Source organism: Populus euphratica, unplaced genomic scaffold (genome assembly GCF_000495115.2).
Source record: "Populus euphratica unplaced genomic scaffold, PopEup_1.0 scaffold159.1, whole genome shotgun sequence".
Taxonomy (NCBI): Eukaryota; Viridiplantae; Streptophyta; class Magnoliopsida; order Malpighiales; family Salicaceae; genus Populus; species Populus euphratica.
In genome coordinates this window covers 622,253-643,102 of record NW_011499962.1, presented here as the reverse complement: position 1 = coordinate 643,102, position 20,850 = coordinate 622,253, and the positions used below count along the sequence as shown (strand labels likewise).

Genomic DNA, 20,850 nt, shown 5'->3' with positions numbered 1-20,850 from the left:
GTTTACATGGTCGTTAACTTCAGGGCCCGTGGGATTAGTCGTGGTGCGCGCAAACTGGCCCGGACACCCACGTTAATCTAAAAAAAAGGTGTTTGAATAAAAGATAATTTGTGCTTTTCTCAAGTAAAAAACATATTTTTATAGCTTTTAAAAATATGATTTATACATAAAAAAATATTATACCTTTGACAAAAGATTACACGCTAATCTCTCTCTTCACCGTGGAAAAACCTCTTTCTCCCATGAAATATACGTACCACTATTAAACATATTTATAATACTTGCATGTATTAATTAATAGGTTACATGATTAGAAAATATTTTTTTAATTATATTAATTTGAAAAATAATTTTGGTTATTGTGATAATGTGAGAAAAACTCAATTAATCACAGTTAAAAAAATAAATAACAATGGTTATCAAACTAAAGACTAAAGATAATAAAAGTAACTTGTCACCAGAATTTATCGTTCATGTAAAAAAATCACCTTGTATTTTTCTTAATCATCAAAATTTTCATTGGTTTCTATTATATAATAAGAAATAACTCTCACTAGCTCGTTGTATAATAATTAAATATTGTATAGTAATTAAATAATTAACGGTTAATGAAACTTAATTGAATAATGTATAAATAGTAAATGAGCCTTATTGATGATGTATATATTGCCCCAACTAATTGTTTACGAGAAGGCATTAGATGGTAGCGTGGAACTTTCGCTGTCAATACCATGGTTGCCGCTGCGAGAGTCAGAAGGCACTGGACCACCTTTACCCGGTCTTTATTTATTAATTCGATTTGGTCTTTTTAAATTCTCTCCACTTTCTTTATTTTTTTTATTTCATTTTTTAATAACAAATTCTCTCTACTTTCAACACAAGGCACCGGAGAAAAAATATATTGTAATAGTCTGCAATGAAAACATGCCCAAAGTTTCCAAGAATTGAACAGATCGTCACTTGATCATGTCATCAAGAAGGCTGACCTTGACTTGGGTATGTATTTAATTGATGACTATATATAATAATTGTAAAAAAAATCATTTAATTTAAATTACGATCACTTCAGCTATGTATTACGCACTCTGTGATGTCCTTCTACCATATTCTTCCACAATATGTCAGTTTCCTGTCTCGTTGAACGTAGAAAAATTAATCCTCAATGGTAGGAAATTAATATAATATATAGTTTATTATAGTAATACATATTCCAACAAAATCATAATTTGATGTTGGAAAATTGGTTTTTATACGACATATACTCATACTTAGAATTAAGATTTCATTAATTTGTCTAAGATTACAAACTTCTTTAATAGCTTATACAAAGGTTTCGTAGAAAGTAAAAATAAATAGTTTGCAGGGTATCAATGCTTTGAAAAGAAAAACGACCTATTCAATACAGGCTTTACATTAAAAACACAGGAGCACTTGGCTTGGCTTGGGTTTGGATTAATCTTAAAATAAGTACAATGATCATATGAATTCCTAGATTCATTGATGTGGGGATTGACAAAAATATGTTAAGATAAATTTTAAATGGGGTGGCCCCGTGCTCTTTAGGTGGCATATGTGAGGCTGCTTAATTTTCAAATGTTAGTTTCTATAATGATATTTGTTTTTTTCTTGGCATCACTTCCTAGGAGAGGTGGCAAGTGTGGTCGAAAGCTACCGGATTTGCCATTGAATGACTCTTTTTTTCCTTTTATTTTTCGTTAAAATTTTAAGGTTGTTCTTTTGGTTGAGTATATTTAAGTATCAGTTTTTATTATTTTGATTTTTTATTTTTTTATTTTTTATGCCTATCTTATAAGCTTTAATTTTTATTTTTATTTTAAGATTTGGTGGTTTAATTCTTCTTTTAGTTTTTTTTTTAATTGATATTTTTTTTCAAATTTAGGTCTTCAATCTAATATTATCCATCTTTTTTTATAAAAAAATTGATCCTTATTTTTTATTGTTATTTTTTTTAATTTTATTATTTGACATTTGATTTATTAAAATTTAAACTTCTTGATTTTTCAAATTTGATACTTCCAATCAAATGGTCTAGGTCTCTCGACCACAAGTTTTATAAGCTAACATAAATACATGTGATTTTCTTTATTTTTTTTATAGGGTTATTTATATTTCATGACATAGCAAGTAGATTTAGCGAGTTGATCCAAGTAGACTAGGGTCTTTTTTATATAGTTACTGAGCTTTAATTTTTATTTTTATTTTAAGATTTGGTGGTTTAATTCTTCTTTTAGTTTTTTTTTTTATTTATATTTTTTTTCAAATTTAGGTCTTCAATCTAATATTATCCATCTTTTTTTATAAAAAAATTGATCCTTATTTTTTATTGTTATTTTTTTTAATTTTATTATTTGACATTTGATTTATTAAAATTTAAACTTCTTGATTTTTCAAATTTGATACTTCCAATCAAATGGTCTAGGTCTCTCGACCACAAGTTTTATAAGCTAACATAAATACATGTGATTTTCTTTATTTTTTTTATAGGGTTATTCATATTTCATGACATAACATGTAGTTTTAGCGAGTTGATCCAAGTAGGCTAGGGTCTTTTTTTATAGTTACTATTTGTGTTTTATTTTGTATGTTTTTTTTTAATTTTATTTTTTAATATTTAATTAGTTAAAAATTAAACTTCAATATTTTTTAATATTTGTTATTTAAGGTCAAATGACTTAGTTCATTTGATTAGTTAATTTTATCTAAACTAAGTTGAGTGAATCGAAATTTATTTTGAATAACTTGTCAAATCCTAAAACTACACAAAACACTTCATTTAGAATCATATCATTTCTTTAAAAGAAAAGACTTTTTTATAAACACAACTGAGTTATTCTCTAGTATTATCAACTATATATTTTGGCAGATGATTCTATTTTAAGAAATTATATCAGATGTAGTGCATGTTTGTCACTATATTAGTTTTTATTTTTAAAATTATTTTTTAAGTTATTTTTTACTTAAATAATATTAGATTAATATTTTGATATGTGTTTTTTTTATAGTTTTGATATATTGATATTAAAGATAAAAAAATCTGAAATTATATATATATATATTACATTATCATAGTCTACCAATCATTAGAAAAAGTATATTTTTAAAGACAACACACATGGAATGATGTTTGTACTCTCACATGATGATGCATAGTTCTATCGAATTTTATTTACCTAATCTAGTTAATGGAGAGTTAATAGACTAACTTTATACAATAATAATTCTACTCTCCTTCGAGGATAGATGGTTTTGGTTGCCAAAGGAAAATTTGAAGGTAAAGCATATTTCTAAGACAATTTTTGGGTGCATTAAAATTAAGTTTTTTTTCTAAAATATTTTGAAAATGTACTTTCTATCGGTTTTATATATTTTATATATTTCTAACTTTAATGTTTAAATTCTAAAAATTAAAAAAAAAACAGTAAATATGGTGGACTGACGCATGAGAGAGCATTTTTCCGAACCTCTTACTGGTTATTTGGGAATGTGGGCTAATAATTGTGCTCCCAGTCCTCGTTATTGCAAGGATTATTACTCTGTTTGGGCCTCTAGGACCCTCTTCTTTCTGGAACAAAAGAAAGCCAGCCTTCTAAAAAGGAATTATTACTTTTGTTTTATTCTTTGTTTATTTTTATTAAAAAAAAAATAAGAATTGGAACTAACTTAATTAATGGATGCCTCCCTTCAATTTCTTCATCCATATTCGCAAAGTCTCTCTAACCGGCATAACAGCTGATAGTTGGGTTTTAAAATTCAAAAATAATAAAATAAAATTATTTAGAAGTTTTAAAACTATTATATAAATTTAGAGTTGTATAAAATTTACTTGAATATCTGATATTTTTCAGCTATAATTAAATTTTTAGGGCTTATTTAATTACCTAGTTTTCACCGATAATTCACATAAATAATCAATAAAAAATATTTTAAATTTTCTATTTAGAATTTAGGAATTCACAAAGTGTAAAATGCTAGCTCTAATTTGATATTTACATAATTGTTTTATAAAAATTATTTTACATAATTTTTTTTTTTAAATAATAGGCTTAGCTTTATATTTACAGGGAATCTTAAAAATTTAATAAATAAAAAAATATTAATTTTTTCTTTAATTAATATTCATATATTATTTAAGGATAATTTTTTAAATTTAATCAATTAAGTCTCTACTTAATTATTTTAGGACTAGAATTATAATTTCTGAATTAAATACATTTTAGTGTTTAATTTCTAAAATTATTTTCAATCAAGTCGCAATTGATTAATTATTCCAGTTTATTTTTGACTAATGGTTCTTAATATGTGTGATTTATTATGTTTCTAATATGTTGACCGAAATATAAATTATAATTCTAAATAAATAAAATAAATTAAATTAAATATTTTAATTTATTATCAATAATTGATTAATTTATATTTGAAAATTAAATACACTATCTAGTAACGTGTAATGATTCTTAAAATATTAAGAATGTCATAAGTGGTTTGATTTAACTTTTTAGTTACTAGTTTATCAGTATAATTATTATTTCTTTATTGATAATATTTTAATTTAGATATTTTAACATGGAGTTTGTTTATCATATCAAATCATATTTGTTAGAAAACATTATAGTCATTTATGTTTTAAATAATATTTAAAAAAATTTTGAAATCTCATTTAAAATGCACAAAGATTTAATAATCAATACTATTTGAGAACGTGAGGAGCATTTTCTCTAATATACATAGGGTGATAAATCCTCTCAGATATCTTTATATAGTTTATATTATATTCAATGTTTGTCCATTTGTTATATTTACTAAGATAACATATAATAAAATCAAAACATAACACTTTCTGTATAAAATAATTTAGTAATCTAAGTTTAAAGATCAATTACATAATCATCATATAAGCTTTTTTTATAAACATAAGTAACATTTTTATATGGAATTCTCATGTGGATCAATTTAATATAATGTCATCTAACAAGCACATAAATATTAGTTTTACGTATCCTTTATGCTTTAACTTTTGAGATTGGTTGCTTTTTTATATAAAAAAATATAAAACATATTAATTTTAATAGCGTTAATAAATATTTATTATTAATTAAGATAATATTTGTTAGAAACATTTAGAAACAATACTTTAATTAATTCAATTAATTCGTTAATCATCTTATTTTTACTAACCATATAATGCATTTTATGGAATATAAGTTCAATATTATGTATCAAAATTTAATGGAAAATAGTATTTAAGTTTTTTTTATTTGTTAAATAATTCCTTATTCTTCATTTAACTATGAATTTCTTGTTCATCACAACAGATAATATTATTTATTATTCTCTCTACAAAACGCCTTTTTATAATTTCTATTCTAAAACTCTAACTAAATACAACCTTAATACATATTTTTTAAAAAAGGAAATCATATGAAAAGGAAAAAGATAAAGCAACCTTATAAATTATTGATTCAATGGCACAACGTTGAAAATTAAAGTTCTCCTATTTAATTATTTCAATTTTGAGATTGAAAGTAATGAATTTTTAATCGATCGGGTAATTAGATGTATCTTAATTAAAATTAAAAAAAAAATTCAAGAAAGTGACCTCACAACCGTCCTTGGCAATAGTTAATGGCTTGTTCGTTTATGGTCTTCGTCAAGTTTCTTGGAGGATGAAAATGATGACGTCAGCAGAACTTCGTCACCACTACTTCATGGCTATTAATTTTTATTTTTTTTTAGAAAAAAACCTTAAAAGTACTTGCTCTTACAAAATCTTTAATGTTTTTTTTTCTGAGTTCTGTGTCGCTGACACATGGCTTTACTGTTAAAGGTCGTTTTTGCCAGTACTGGGTTTTCTTTTTTTAGAAAGAATCATTTTAAACTTTTTTTTTAGATTTAAGAAAATTAAGTATAATTTATGGGTTAATAAAACCCTAATTATTTTAAAATTTTATAAGAAGTTTATTTTTTAACTCAAACTCGGTAATTGCTATGCACTTCTCAAACTTCTTATTATTATACCATATTTATTGGAAATTTGTATTTTCATACTAATTTTTTTAAAACAGAAAATTTAACTCACTTTATATTACACATATTATTCTTTGATCATTTTTCAAAAATAATTAATTGATTCAAGAATTTTTTTTATTTAATTGTATTTTTTACCTAATAATTCATTATTATTTTGAAGAAGACACCGCATTAATAATTACTTGTGTATGCCATTATATTTGTCTTTAACTTCTTTTTAAGCTTGCATGCCTAGATTATAGGATATATGGAACAAATTATTCAGCTTGAATGTTTATTTTATTAAAAAAAAATTATAGTTTTTAAATTTAATCTGGTTTAAGATTTAGATTTTGAATTTTTTTCTAGTTATTAAATCAATTTCTATTTTAAAAAAAATTCAAAATAATATTATTTTAGTAAAAAATATAAAAATTAACTAGTTATAATCAAATTATGACCTATTTTTATTGGGTCAGTTTATTACATCTACTATGTCACACCAAATTATAACTTTTTTTATTTTTTTTAACTCGATAAAATTCCAAGCTTGTATTAACTAGATCCCAAATCAATCCCCGAGGTCAAAATTATGAAAAAAACATTTGGGCAACGGATTAAATGTATAGTACTACGTGCTCTGATTTTTATTTTTAGTTTTATTTTTATTTGTATCAGTACAGTTCAGCTTGGAAAAAGAATCACCGTTCACACTGTTATAGATGTCACGTGCTTATTCGTCAATTCATATATTAAATTGCATTCCCTTGACCTTTTGTGGAATTTGAAATGGTTAAAAATGTTCAAGCTCCCAGTACAGTACAGCTGGGAGCCATGCGAGCCAGGAGGTTTTCTAAAAAGAAATGCATAATTATATTCTACAGTATTTTGATCAATTACCAGAAATCAATATTGCAAAAAAAAAACAAGAAGAATAGCTTGCACGGGAAGGATTTTGATCAGAGGATGGATCGGATGCAAAAAAGCATGAAACGAATTTTAAATGTAGAAAAAAGTTGATAAATAATTACCCTTTAATAATAAGTTATTGTGCAAATAGTAACATAATTTATTTTATTTTCTTGTTTTATTTATTCTCTTGAAATCAAATTTTTAAAATGATATTTGAAAAATAATTCAATTATGCCATTATTTTCATAGAAGAATAGAGTTTTTTTTATGATAATATTAATAATTATTTTATACATAATTATATTATGTGGAGTTTTTCAAAATAATTTCTCATAGATATTTAATGAAAATAAAATATCTATTTTTATATTTTTATTATAAATTATTTCTATATTTTTCTCAATTAATTAATTTTTTTATTTATTTTTGTATAGTGATATTAAAATCATAAAAACATAATTTTTTTATTAAAACATATTTTCATATTATAATATCTGTTTTTTATTCAAAAAACACTGTTTTTAATAAAAAAAACAGATATTTTTTAGTTAAAGAAAAATAAAATGCATGAATAAGAAGAAGAGTTTTGATTAGAGGAATATATAGTTCTTATTTAAATTATTAAAATGATTATGAATATTTATTTTAAATATTTTAAGCTTTAATTCAAGAAACCATGAATTGATTTTTAAAAAAGCTATTTTTTATTAAAAAAAATGCATAAATAAAAAAAAGGTTTTAAACTATCGTGATACATTTTTTCAATCTAAAATTTAAATAATTTGTTTTATTTTAATTGTTGCATAATTAAAAAAAAAAAAAGAGAGAGAGAGAGAAAGAAAAAGCAGCACGTGGGCAAACCGACCGACGAGTATTTACTATAGATGGTTGAAAAATAAATAGATAAGAGTACTCAGCTTGGATCGTTTTCCACGCGCTCTCTTTCCCTTCTCTTGACTCTGTTTTTTCCTTTATTATAAAAACACATTTTCATAGACAAATAAAACAAGAAAAAAGAAGAAGAAGAAGAAGAACTGAAACAACGAAGGTATAAAGTTTTTAAAAATGAAGTTAGATCTTGAAAACCCGTTGACAAGCTCGGAAGAACACAAATCTGATACGATCACATATCTCTTTGCCTCTGAATTTGATCACATGCCTTCAAGAAATCTACTAAACTTGTTGGAAACATGCGATCACTTCTACGTCTCCTTTCGTCAGGAAGCCATTTCCCTCATTTTACAGGTAAGTGCACAATGGTAAAAGTTATTGCTCTTGTATTTAGTGTTGTAATGATGACTTTCTTTGTTTGGCAGGCACAATATTCCTGCAACTGTGGCCCCTTTATACCCTACCTTGCAGTTAATTTCATGGATCGATTCATTTCCAGGATGAAAATTCCGGTATGAAAAAGAACATCAAAATGATTTGTATTTTTCTATTTTGTTAAAATTCTTGATATGTTAAATTCTGGTTCATATTGCTGGTTCTTGGAAGCAAGGAAAGCCATGGATTCTTAGACTTGTGGTAGTCTCTTGCCTTTCTCTTGCTGCAAAGATGGAGAACACAGACTTCTCAATCTCTAATTTTCAGGTGACAGACCGTCATATCTCCCCATTTAGTGGTTGACAGTATGACATGAGGTTGGACATGGAAACTTACGATCAATTTAAACAACTAAACAGGGAGACGAAGCTGGTTTCATCTTTGACAACAAAACAATTAACCGAATGGAACTTCTCATCCTTGATACTTTGGATTGGAGAATGAGATCGATCACACCCTTCTCTTTTGTGCATTTCTTCATTTCCTCATCGCAGCTTAAAGATCCAGCATTGACTCAAACTCTCAAGGACCGAGCTCCGGAGATTATTTTTAAAGCTCAAAATGGTAATCGTTAATTTTTCTCAAAATGTTTATTTTTGTTGCATTTAGCTCAGTTCTGATTATTAACTCCATGTTTGTTATTGCAGAAATTAAGTTACTCAAGTTCAAGCCATCTATTATTGCAGCATCAGCCCTTCTTGTAGCATCCAAAGAACTACTCCCGTTGCAGTTCCCTTCTTTCAAGTTCTCAATCTCCGCTTTTGAATGTGTGAATGAAGTAAGCCCAAAATTTCATTCTTTAGTTTATTTATTTTTTTACACGAAAGATTTTCTACTCAGCCATATTGGTGGTAATTAATGACTATTCGTGTTTTAGGAGAATCTCCTTAATTGCTTTGGTACGCTGCAAGAAATGGTGGAGAACGAAAATGGCACGAGGCAATGTTAGATACGAAGTCATGCACAAGAACCCCCATCATTACATGGAATGTTTAGTTGAGATTCCATGGATCATGTGAACAAAAACTCAAAGAAAACAGTTCGGAAGGACAAGCATGTACTATTATTTTTAATAGATCATAACTAGTGACCAAAGTGTTTGATTGATTCAATTTTATTTTATTTAATTAATTTTAAAGGTTGTTTTGGAGGTCAAGATTCATTTTAAAGACATGATTTTTAGTCCTTTTCTTGGATTCAAATATAAGCCTTGATTACTCATGTTTAAAAATTATAGTTTTTCTATATTTTCATGTTAATTTTAGATTTTATTTATTTTTCACGTGGCAATTGCTTTCCTAAGATAAATTATTTAAGTTATTTTTAGTTTGTTGGTTGTTAGTATTGCGACATTTAAGCAATCAAACACATAAATTTAAGTAGTTCGGCCATTTATCTACTCCACAAAACTATTTGTTTGTATTAATCACTTAAAGAAATAATACAAACAAAGAAGAAACGAAAACTCTTCTCAACTCAACTCTAAACACTCAAGCTCTCCATTCGTGAAAGCTTTAGTGTACCTTTATTTTTATCTCTTATGATTCTCATGCCAAGTATTTGTTTAGCAGCTCCTAGATCCTTCATTTCAAACTATTTTGACAACTCCTATATCATTCTACTATTATACATGGATGCTATGTTAATTGCAGGATCCAGCATTGAAGAGATTGACAAGTTGAAACAACTTCTTCATCAAGTGTACTTTATTATTTATTGAGGGTTTCTTATACATCCTAGACAAAGCTTCCATCTTGTAAGGATTCTTCATAAATTAGTAGTTCACCACCATTTGTTAGCAAAATATAATTCAGTAGAAGTGTGAACCGTTGTGGAAGCTTTACAATCCTTAAAGAACTGTGAATATAAATAGTTGGTTCACTAAGCTCTGCATCTTGTTATGTAGTAGTAGGTATATATGTGTTTGAATCTTCTTATAAAAACTCATGATTTTTGTTCTGCTCGGTAATATTGGGGAGCCCTTCTAATCTTATAAATTTAGATTTTTGTGGACTTGCAACTGAATCAGTCATATCTATTTCTACATTTGATCTGTCTTACAAAACTTTCTCATTGAAGATCACATTCCTGTTTCAAATAATTTTTCTATTCTAATAATCCTAGAACTGAAATTCAAATTCTTCATGTCTATAGCCAATAAAGAAACATTTCTTAGATTTGACATCTAGCTTGTTGCGAGCATCAGAATCTATATGCACATAGAAAACACACCCAAAGACCTTTAAATGAGAGAGTTGTACTTCTTTTCCTCTCTATATTTCCTCGGGCAATATGAACTCCAAAGGAATTGATAGTCCACGATTGATCAAGTAAACTACAGTATGAACTGTATCATCCTAAAATGTTTGAGGTAATCTAGAATGCAACCTCATGCTTCTAGCTCATTTATTGATGGTCTTATTTATTCCTTCAGCAATGTCATTCTATTGTAGTGTGCTTGAAACGATTTTTTCCATTCAAATACCTTTGACAGCGCAATATTCTTTGAAACCTCCATCAATATATTCTCCTCTATTATCAGATCTTAGGCATTTTAACTTCAAACCTGATTCAATCTCAACCATAGCCTTCCATTTCTTGAATGTTTCAAACATATCAGATTTATTTTTCAGAAAATAGACCCATACCTTCTTGTAGAAATCATAAATAAAAGTCACATAATACCAAGAACCTCCAATAGATGCAATTAGAGACGGTCCCCATAAATCTGTGTGTACCAGTTCTAGCTTTCTTGGTCTTAAGGTCCTGCCAACCTTTAAGAAATTGAGCTTCTTCTATTTTTTAAGAACACAGCTTTCACAAATGTCTAGATCAATATTTTTTAACTCTGACAGTTTTCCCTTTAACTGAAGAATCTTCATCCTCTTTTAACTCATATGGCCGAGTCTACAATGCCATAGTTATGCTTGATTTTCTACTTCAGTAGAGGCAATAATGTCTGTAAATCTTGTGGTCATATATAGGGTGCTGTTTTTCTTTCCACGAGCCATTATCATTGCTCATTTCAATACTTTTCACATACCTCCAGAAAAAAGTATTGAATGACAATTATCATCAAGTTGTCTGACTGAGATCAAATTCTTCTTTAATCTAGGAACATGCCTTACATCAAGTCCGTTTAGATTACTGGATGCTGGAGATGAAGCCACGTGTTAGAAGAAATAGTGTCTATGACTTACTAGATCAAAAATCAATATGCTGATGTGGCTATGCTATGATGATGTGTTAGACATGTAAGCAATGCAGGCCCACATATGATGATGTGTTAGATCCACGTGGATCTTCGATTTGACGTGCCTGTGCTAGCGTGTACTGGTGACGTGGCGGGAGACGTGGTTGATGACTGTGTAGTATTCTTGTTGTGGTTGTTGACTGTATGCTGATGTATCGAGTCAGCCCAGTTCAGTTGCAGGTATTTGACGAAAGAAGACTCGTGGAGCATGTGGTGCGCCTGGGTAGTGCTGTCGTTGGCGGGTCTTGGAGCGTGCGAGTATGCAAGACGTCAATTCTTCACCAGGTTCCCACTAGTGGATTCGTCTTGTCTTCTTCTATACGATGGTATGTTTAGAAACACGTTTTAAGAACTTTGATTTTTGAATTTTGATCAAACACCATCTTTTTTAAGAACAAACTCTGATACTAGTTGTTGGAACATTCAAGCAATCAAACACATATAAATTTACATGGTTCGGCAACTTGCCTACTTCACAGAACTACTAATTTGTATTAATCATTTTAAAAAATAATACAAATAAAGAGGAGGAGAAAACTCTTCTCAACTCAACTCTACATATTCAAGCTCTTTTTACTACTCTCTCGCTCTTAGTTTTCTCTCTATTTCTCAGCTCTTCAGTGTGTTTATTTATAGACAAAGCTAAAGGAACATAGAATATAAATCATGCTATAATTTATGCCATCAATTAAGTCTCTATTATATTTCAAGTGGGATATTAAATATTCCAACTTGTCTATAATGAAGGTGAGACAATGATTATTTTCACTAATAATTAGTTTTATTGAATAAAATTTTAAATATTAATTTTTTCTCAAAAAAATATGAAAGGATGATTTAAAAATGTGGTTATGAATGTTTTTTAAAGTGATTTTTATGTTAAAATATATTAAATTCTTTTATTTTTAAAAAGATATTTTTAAGATCACTACATTAAAATATGGCCTGCATTCTGTGCCTAAACATTTTCAAATTTGATGTCATTTTGAGTTTAGAGGAATTAACAAATCATATTTCTCACCATACATTATGTCACATCAAGTGTGCTGTATGCACCAACTGCGAAAGGAAGACGAAAGCGACATCACAGTCTCCAATGGTGACACCTAGCTGGAAGATGAGGGCATTGAATTGAACGGCCACAACAAATTAATGACAATATATTTTTCAGTTTTCTCAAATTCATATGAACCACTGCTTGTAAATATTGGGACTCCAATTAGTTCATGCGTCATCATCATCAATATATGTCTAAACACTTGTATTTAAGAGGTTGTGTTGAAGAGCATGACGAAACCATTTCATCATACCTCGCTGAATATATTGAAGAGCCTGTTTGGAAGTATTCTTGTTGTTGATTTTCAAATAGTTTTTCGTGTTAAAATATATACCAACAATGTTTTTTTATTTTTTAAAAATTATTTTTGACATCAGCACATCAAAATGATTTAAAAATATTAAAAACATATTAATTTAAAGTTAATAAAAAAATAAAAAATTTTTAAATTTTTTTAAAAGCACTTTTGAAACGCAAAAACAAACCTTCTCTGGAAATCCTAAATTTTTTCAAAAACACTTTTGAAACGCAGAAACAAACAGGCTCTGAAAATCCCAAAAAAAAAATATTGAACTTTCTGATTTGAATATAAAAGAGAGCTTGTGTCAGACCTATGATTAGGGTTATACTCTACCGTATTATTAAATAAAGATAATTCAAAATTGAGATCGTGCTCATTCACCTCCTAGTCTGGACCAATGGACATCATGCATGCGCGCATCCTTTGATATTAGAGGCCTCGCCTGTAAACAAATTTCAAGACCAATCCAATGAGGGTGGCATATGGAGACTTATTCTTCCATCGATGGTTCATTGAAAGAGAAGATCTCTACAATGAAGCTCGCACCTTTTTGTGCTTTGATGGTTGGTTTGATGTTATAAGCAAGGATTCATAAGCTTAATGGATTGATGCTTATCTAGATGTATTCGACTGGTTTGTGGAGGATCTGTTTGAGTGGATGGACAATTAGGACAATGGTTGGGTGCACTGAGGTAAGGCCTAAACCGACAGGCTTTCATATAACAGGGTTCTTCTCTTTATTTTGGTCGGGTGCACTGAGTTTGAGAAAGCTGAGTTTGAAACTAAATTATTTTGATTGGTTTATGTTAAAAATAATTTTTTAAAAATAAAAAATATTTTTAAAAATAATTATAATCAACATCTTACTCCCTAATCACCTAATTTTTCAAGTGATTTCTTGGGCTCTCCAAGATTGACAGTGGACCAAGCCATTCTCGGTGGGTTGTGATCCGTAAAATTTAGAGCAATCGGAGACTAATTTCTTCCATTAGTTTTTTTTTTTTTTTCAAATACTAATTTCTTCCATTAGTTTTTTTTTTTTCAAAATTTTCCTCCTTATTTACAAAATATATGTTAGTCCTAAATTAAATTTATTTCTAATTAAATATTAAAGAGATCGTTTACATACAAATATTATGATTACATAATCTCAAGATTATTCAGTATTTAAATCAATTATTACAGTGAGTATGATTGAGTTTTTATACACGTGGAAATGGGAGAAATGAAATGAAATCCCCTCAACAATTTAACATGTATTTACAATTTTTTAATAAGTTTACACGTTAATAAAAAAATATATTTTAAAAAAAATATTAAAATCATATTTTTATATCGATAGTGCTAGTTTCAAGTTGAAAAGTTATGAATAATTTGTTTAATGATTGATGAGTAAAGCCATTTTCAACTTTTTCCTTTGCTTTCTCATCCTTTTAATTTAAAATAATTTAAAAATAAATTTTTTTAATTTTTTTTTATATATCTTGAAAATGTAAAGACAAACTATAAAATCACTTTCAATACAGATGGCAGATGAGCTGTGGTTAAACTCTTGAAAAAAGCTATATATTTTTTTATCCCTTTGCATTTCCTTCCTTTTCCCTTTAAACAAAGACCAAGAACATAACTTAGAAGTCTAGTCTTCCTTTCCAGCTAACAATCACTTGTACGCAGACAAGAACTCAGTTGACCAATGATACAAGCTAATTAATATATCCACAACCTTTCAGACGGCAGAAGAGCAGAATTTTCAGATCCCATTATATGGGCTCCTCTCTAACAAAATGTAAACAGCAAGTGGCTCAAAAACTGATGTTTCATTTTCTGGGGGCGGTCTCAACTGAGCAGGTTCATGTTTGATCAGTCTTGGTTCAAACTGACTCAAGCTCGGCCTCAAACTGAAGTTCGTGTCCTGGTTTGGTGAACTTCCTGTCTTTCACTCTCTAGTTTTCTTGAGTTTTCGGCATAATCATGTCATCTGTTGTTAGCTCTAGAGATGCATTGACCATTCAACAAATTATCGCCTCAATTCCGGATTTGATTGATCTTGTTTCCGCTGCCAAGTCATCAATTCCTTTGCTCCCACAATTAAATACCGATAACTCAATCACCACCACTACTCTTGATGCTCCCGCGCCCCCCCCCGCCACCACCAGCAGCAACGTTAATGACAACAATATTGGCAGTAACACCACCACTTCCATATCCACACCAGGAAACAGAAATAATACTACAGCTGCCACAGCAACCGCCACCGCCCTCTCCATCTCCACCTCTGGCCCGGCTCCTTCTCTGGCCTCTGCCCTTGACTCCGGCTCCGGCTCCCGCTCCGGCTCTACCAGCACCTCCACAACTACTGAAGGCGGCTGCAACAGCGACGGCAACACCACAACCAGCAATAATGCTAATATCAAGGACAAGAACATCACGGCCGATGTTGGCAATGATGGCAGTGTGAATTCTGAAGGTGAAAGCAACCAAAAACTGCATAATCAGTTGGAGAAATTGACCAGAGATTTATACTATGTTCAAAGCGCCTGTGACAAACTCAAACATCTAGAACTACATGTTGGCAACCAATTCAAGAGTCTTCAAAGACAAGGTGAATTCCTGCAGGGTGTCTTAAGGAATTTAGAACGAGTACGAAATGGCACCACCGGTAATCATGCCATCCTAACCAAGCAAATGCAACTTAACATTAAGTTAATTGCTGGGATGGTAATGGAGTTGAAGTATCACATACCGTCACCATACAAGCTGAATTTGGCCAATGAAGTACTCAAGTCGCAAAATGTTAGTGGGGGAGATTCCCTGAATTTGATCGATGAGATTCTTAAAATACGCGGTAACAAAGCATTTGAAGGGTGTTCATCTTTTGTAGATTTTAAAGAGAGTTATAACAGTCTTGATTTAAGAGATAAGCTTTGTTTGTTGTGTTTCTCAGTGTTTCCTGAGAATTCTGTTGTCAAGAAGAGATTGCTGATGTATTGGTGGGTTGGAGAGGGTTTCATAGACCCAAAAGTTGATGCTGACAAGCCTGAGGAAGTTGCTGATGGCATTTTGAAGAAATTCTTGGAGAAAGGGTTTGTTGAGCCTGAGATCAAGAAACGTAGACTGGTTGGGTTCAGGACGCACTCATTGATTCGTTATGCGGTTATTTTTGTAGCTGAAAGAGTGGGGTTCTTCCATTTTGATTCAATGGGGAATCCCACGGGGAACTTTTCAACTAGTCAGAGGGCTTGTTTGATCAAAACTGGAGAGAAATATTCTCGGCAGGCGCTGCTCGATTTGGAGTCGAAACCAGAGACACTGCACGCTTTGTTCAATGTCAACGATCCTTATCCAGATTTAAACACAGAATGGTTCTCCAGGATGAGAAACATTAATGTTCTTTGCTTGGGAAGGTGGGAGAACTCATCTAAGAAGAACGATGAAGCAGAGACCAATGAAGCAGAGGAGACCAAGCATGATGTTGAAGCGGAGAGCACCGAATTCTTGAAGGGATTGAGGAACATGAAGCAGCAGCATCATGTTGAAGTGGAGAGCACTGAATTCTTGAAGGGGTTGAGGAACATGAAGCATCTGAAGTTTCTCAGTCTGCAAGGAATCTCTAGGATCAACGAGCTTCCTGAAACCATCCAGAAGCTTGTCAATCTAAAGATTTTGGATCTTAATTCTTGCCACAATCTGGAGGCAATTCCAGAGAATATTGTGTCGCTCCAGAAGCTGACACACTTGGACATTTCTGAGTGCTACATGCTGGATTACATGCCCAAGGGGTTTGGGTCACTTACTGAACTCCAAGTCCTTAAGGGGTTTGTAATTAGTAATCTGAAAATAAAAAATGCAGGAACTCTTGATGATTTAAAAGGATTGCCAAAGTTGAGGAAACTGAGCATCTATACAACCAAGAAAGATTTCCCTAGAGTTCAAGACCTGAAAGCGCTAAGGCATATCACAGCGCTTCAGAAGCTAACAATTGAATGGGGAGGGAAATCCCGTGTCAAAAAAAAGGAAATTAGAAATGACTCGAGAAGACTGAGAAGGATCGATGCCTTTAGACAAGAGAACATCACTGCAGTGATTCCTGACCTTCCTGAACATTTGGTGAAGCTGGATCTTCAGTGTTACCCTGAGACTAAGGCTCCTGAGTGGCTGTCACCTCTCAGACTGAAAAATCTTCAGAAACTCTACATCAGAGGTGGGCATCTCAGTGCTCTGGGTCAAGCTCAGGGTGGAAATCAAAAGTGGAATGTCAAGATACTGCGTCTCAAATTTTTGAAAGAACTAAAGATGGATTGGAGAGCACTGCATGATGCATTTCCGCATTTGATTTACTTGGAGAAATTTAAATGTCCTAAACTGACTTTCTTCCCTTGTGATGGCACCGGAGTGTGGCTGGACAGAGAAAAGCTAGCAAACCAGCCGTTGGAAGAATTAGGATTGACATGGTCTTTCCTTTCCAAAAGTTCTACTTGAGTTCAAAGTATGTTCTACATTTCAGGCATGTATTTTTAATTTCGATTCCGTTCTTCATTTCATTACATCTGCAAGGTTGTTTTCTGTATGTAAAAGAAAGAGAGTCTGAGTATATTTGAGCTCCAAAAATATCATTTCCATTCAATGATTTTATATTTTGATTTTTGGAGGCTGTCCCATAAATTCTGATATGAACTGTCATGGAACTCTGAAGACTTGAATTTTGATGCACTCCATGATCATAGGATTTGATGGTCTACTTATTTTTAAGCTTCGAAGGACCAAGTTAGCAGGGAAACTAGAGGGATGATTTAGTTTAGCCGTGAGGCCTCCAATTCTCACAAACTGACCATGCCATTGCTAGGAGTTAGCAAGGGGCTGGATTCGGCCGCCGGTAATTTCAAATAGGAAGTGTATGGATCTAGAAATTCCTTCATGTAAATAACTGCTCCTGAATGCTTATCACTGCTTCATAATTTCATTGTTTATCGATACTGTAGGATATCTAACAGATAGGGTGGTTTCTGCCCACAAGACCAGTCCAGAAAAGAATTCGCAGCGCCTAATTAACATGTAGAATTAAGCTGTCTCAAAATATGCAGGCCATTAAACATCAGGGTATGAACTGATAATTTGTTTGGAGTTCTGTCTACACTTGGATGATGAAATTCATGTGAAATATTTATTTAATTCCATCATGAATGGTAGAAGAACTAATACTTAATTATTCTGTCCCTATCGTCGACTTTGTGCTGGCTTTAATTAAAGAATTTCCACTTGATATTTAACAAGAATTATATCTAGATGTATGAACTTTCTGTGATTATAATGCTGTACTCGCTTTTACAAAGACAAAATCGACCATAAACTAATGACAAAACCATAATGCCAGACTGTATGGGTATTATTTGATATTAGGCCTGCCAGGACGATGCATGTGGCCATGCCGGAGCCTGAGGTTGACTTCAGAAAGTCTTGGTCTTTCTATATTCTTGTTTTGAGTTATATTAAACCAAGATATCTAAAAATAAAAATCTAATATATTCGTAGCAATGAAATAGTTATTATAAAAAAAAAACAATCTTAAAACATTCTTGTAAAAATTTAAAAGTAATAACTTTTTTAATTTATTATTTTAGTATAGCACAATTAAAAATTTATAAATATATTTATTAGGTTATTTATGTAATGTATAGAGCAAAGTTTTATTTAATTATGAATTCGAATTACATGTTATCATAAACCTAGTTACATTATTGATATTGTTTTTTGAAATTTTAATTTTAATTTATTTTTTAGTTTATAAATTGAACAGATATATATTTTTTATTTATAAAATATATTTAGAAGGAAAAGTTTATAAAATTATGATTTTTATATGAAATAATTAACTAAATAATACAACTAAATCCAATTAGCCAATCAGTTGAGTTAAATAATTCTACTTTAACAAAAATGCGACAAAGTTAAAATATGCTATTTCAACCAAAAAAAAAATTCAAATGGTGTATTTTCATCTTATCAGATTTATCTCTTTTTATTTATTTATTTATTTATTTGGAAGGCCTGAATAACAAGAGAGGATGAACTGCAATGGATGATTATCCCACATCTTATGTTGATTGTGGTAGCTGCTGGCTGTTTTACCATGCTTGTATAAAATTGTAGGATTTTTAACAACGATGATAATATCCCATGTCGGCAAAGAGTTAAGAGCCTTGACAACTTGTATGCTTCAAGTATCACCTCTACTCTAGACGGTTTTCTCAGAACAAAATTCACCTCAAGGCCATCAGCCCTAACATGAGACAATACCTCCTAAGAAGCAGATTTGGGCAACTTCATCACATAACAAAATCATTCAGTGATCCAACTGCAAATCAATGTCTTCCGCTATGAGGATTTGTTGCAAGTAGAGAGAAGCCAAACGAGCAGCTATAGTAGGAATATTCAGCTAATATTGCAACTGAACGTGCAGAGAAGAGAAACTTTTCATTCAAAACTCAGAAATAGAAACATGACAATGTAGATCAAAGACAAAGGAGGTGAAAACCATAGAAAAATCTTGAAGGGAAAAGGTAATAATAGATCAAAACAAGCATTAAACATTTGAATTGCTGTCAGTTGGTAACTGTGGATGAACTGTCACAATATGACCATTAGGCACGGGTGCCTCTTCCATTGTTTCTTTCATAATTTCCCCAAGCACTCTTGCTGCTAATGGAAGGCCAGAACACTTTCTTATGATCTCCTTTTTTAGATCCTCCAATTCCACATTTGGGGGATTGAATGGTGTCCCATCTTGCTCAACGGCATCTTTGAAAATAAGCCAGCATTTCTCTTTATCTGCAAGAGGCAGAACGGGATGTACATTTTCCTCCCCGACCATCTTCTTTGCCAAGTCCTTATTCCTACTCGTAACAAGTACTGTTCCTCCATAGCCTTTCGGCAATCCATACGCAAGGCTTTGCTCCCATTTAACCTTACCAGTTAAAGGAGAATTCAGGTTTTCAAACCACGTATCTACTTCCTGAGCATCATCGAGGACAATCATATACTTCTTGCCCATCAGATGCACATGAAGTGCACAGATCAGAGCTGAAAGGCCGCGGTTAGAAACGGATTGGATGGTATTTTCTTCAACTCCAAGTGAAAGCAGTATTCTTTCCACAAGAGCTATCTTTGCATCTTTGTTCCCATCAGGCTTTTGCGACATGCTTACCAAAATCCTAGGAACAAAGTGCTTCTTCACTTCATCTCTCTTTATAATTTCTTGGCATAGTGTGGTTTTTCCGACACCAGCCATCCCTGTGATTCCGACAGCACTGAACTTTTCTTTACTTCTTTCGTAAACAAGCAGTTTCATCAGTGACATTATTTCATCATCGAAGCCATGAACCACCAGCGGACTTACAGATTGATGACTCTGGCGGCCAGTATCTCTAACATTTGATGAGTTCCCCTGATCATCCCGTCGTGGACTAAAGTTTCCATTTGAGGAAATTGTAATAGAATCTTTCGATTTAAGCTCCTCCTTGATTTCTTTCAAAGTATTCCTGATTCTCCACAGGGAAATTATTCCTTCACGAGATAAGAACGATGCTGCCTGACATTCAACCAAAATGTTGTTGAGGCGGTAGAGCTTTTCCCTGAGTGATGGCTTCTCTCCAGCGGGTGCGTTCTCAATATTTCGTCGAATCAGTTTCTCCAGTTCCTGAAGATCTCTTTTCCAGCTAACTTTGGAAGATTGAAGACCACCACTAAATTGATTCAGCAAATAGCTTACAACTTCATCATCCATATCAGAAATACTCTGTCAATCTTTGCTTGCCAAGATTGCAATAAATTCAAGACTTGGTGCGACGAAAAAGAACTGATGAAATGCCTTGGTTTTTTTAATGAGAAGATGATGTCAAAGAAGATACAAGGAAGATGAATTGCAGAGACATTTTTTGGAGTTCATTGACTTAGCGAAGTCTTCCTTGTTGGGTTTAT

The 20,850-nt window shown here is 31.1% G+C and overlaps 2 protein-coding genes and 1 pseudogene across 6 annotated transcripts; 2 read left to right on the top strand and 1 right to left on the bottom strand.

Moving 5' to 3' along the window:
* The first annotated feature begins 7,968 nt into the window (after positions 1-7,968).
* Positions 7,969-9,350, top strand: LOC105138804 (putative cyclin-D6-1; annotated as a pseudogene).
* Positions 9,351-14,478: 5,128 nt separating this feature from the next.
* On the top strand, positions 14,479-19,232 carry LOC105138802 (disease resistance RPP13-like protein 4). 5 transcript variants are annotated; one of them, XR_844858.1, is made up of 2 exons: positions 14,479-17,768; positions 17,856-18,093. XR_844858.1 is itself a non-coding variant. In XM_011045023.1 (2 exons), the coding sequence occupies exon 1, from the start codon at positions 14,848-14,850 to the stop codon at positions 17,353-17,355; it is 2,508 nt and encodes an 835-aa protein (XP_011043325.1). In that variant the 5' UTR covers positions 14,479-14,847; the 3' UTR covers positions 17,356-17,380; positions 19,024-19,232. The 5 variants fall into 5 exon arrangements, 4 of the variants coding, with proteins under 4 accessions (XP_011043325.1, XP_011043323.1, XP_011043324.1 ...); XM_011045023.1 differs by lacking the exon at positions 17,856-18,093 and adding an exon at positions 19,024-19,232 and having other exon boundaries at positions 14,479-17,380; XM_011045021.1 differs by having other exon boundaries at positions 14,479-17,380; positions 17,601-18,143.
* Positions 19,233-19,328: 96 nt separating this feature from the next.
* LOC105138801 (probable disease resistance protein At5g45490) lies at positions 19,329-20,850 on the bottom strand. The gene has a single exon (XM_011045020.1). The coding sequence runs from the start codon at positions 20,654-20,656 to the stop codon at positions 19,457-19,459; it is 1,200 nt and encodes a 399-aa protein (XP_011043322.1). The 5' UTR covers positions 20,657-20,850; the 3' UTR covers positions 19,329-19,456.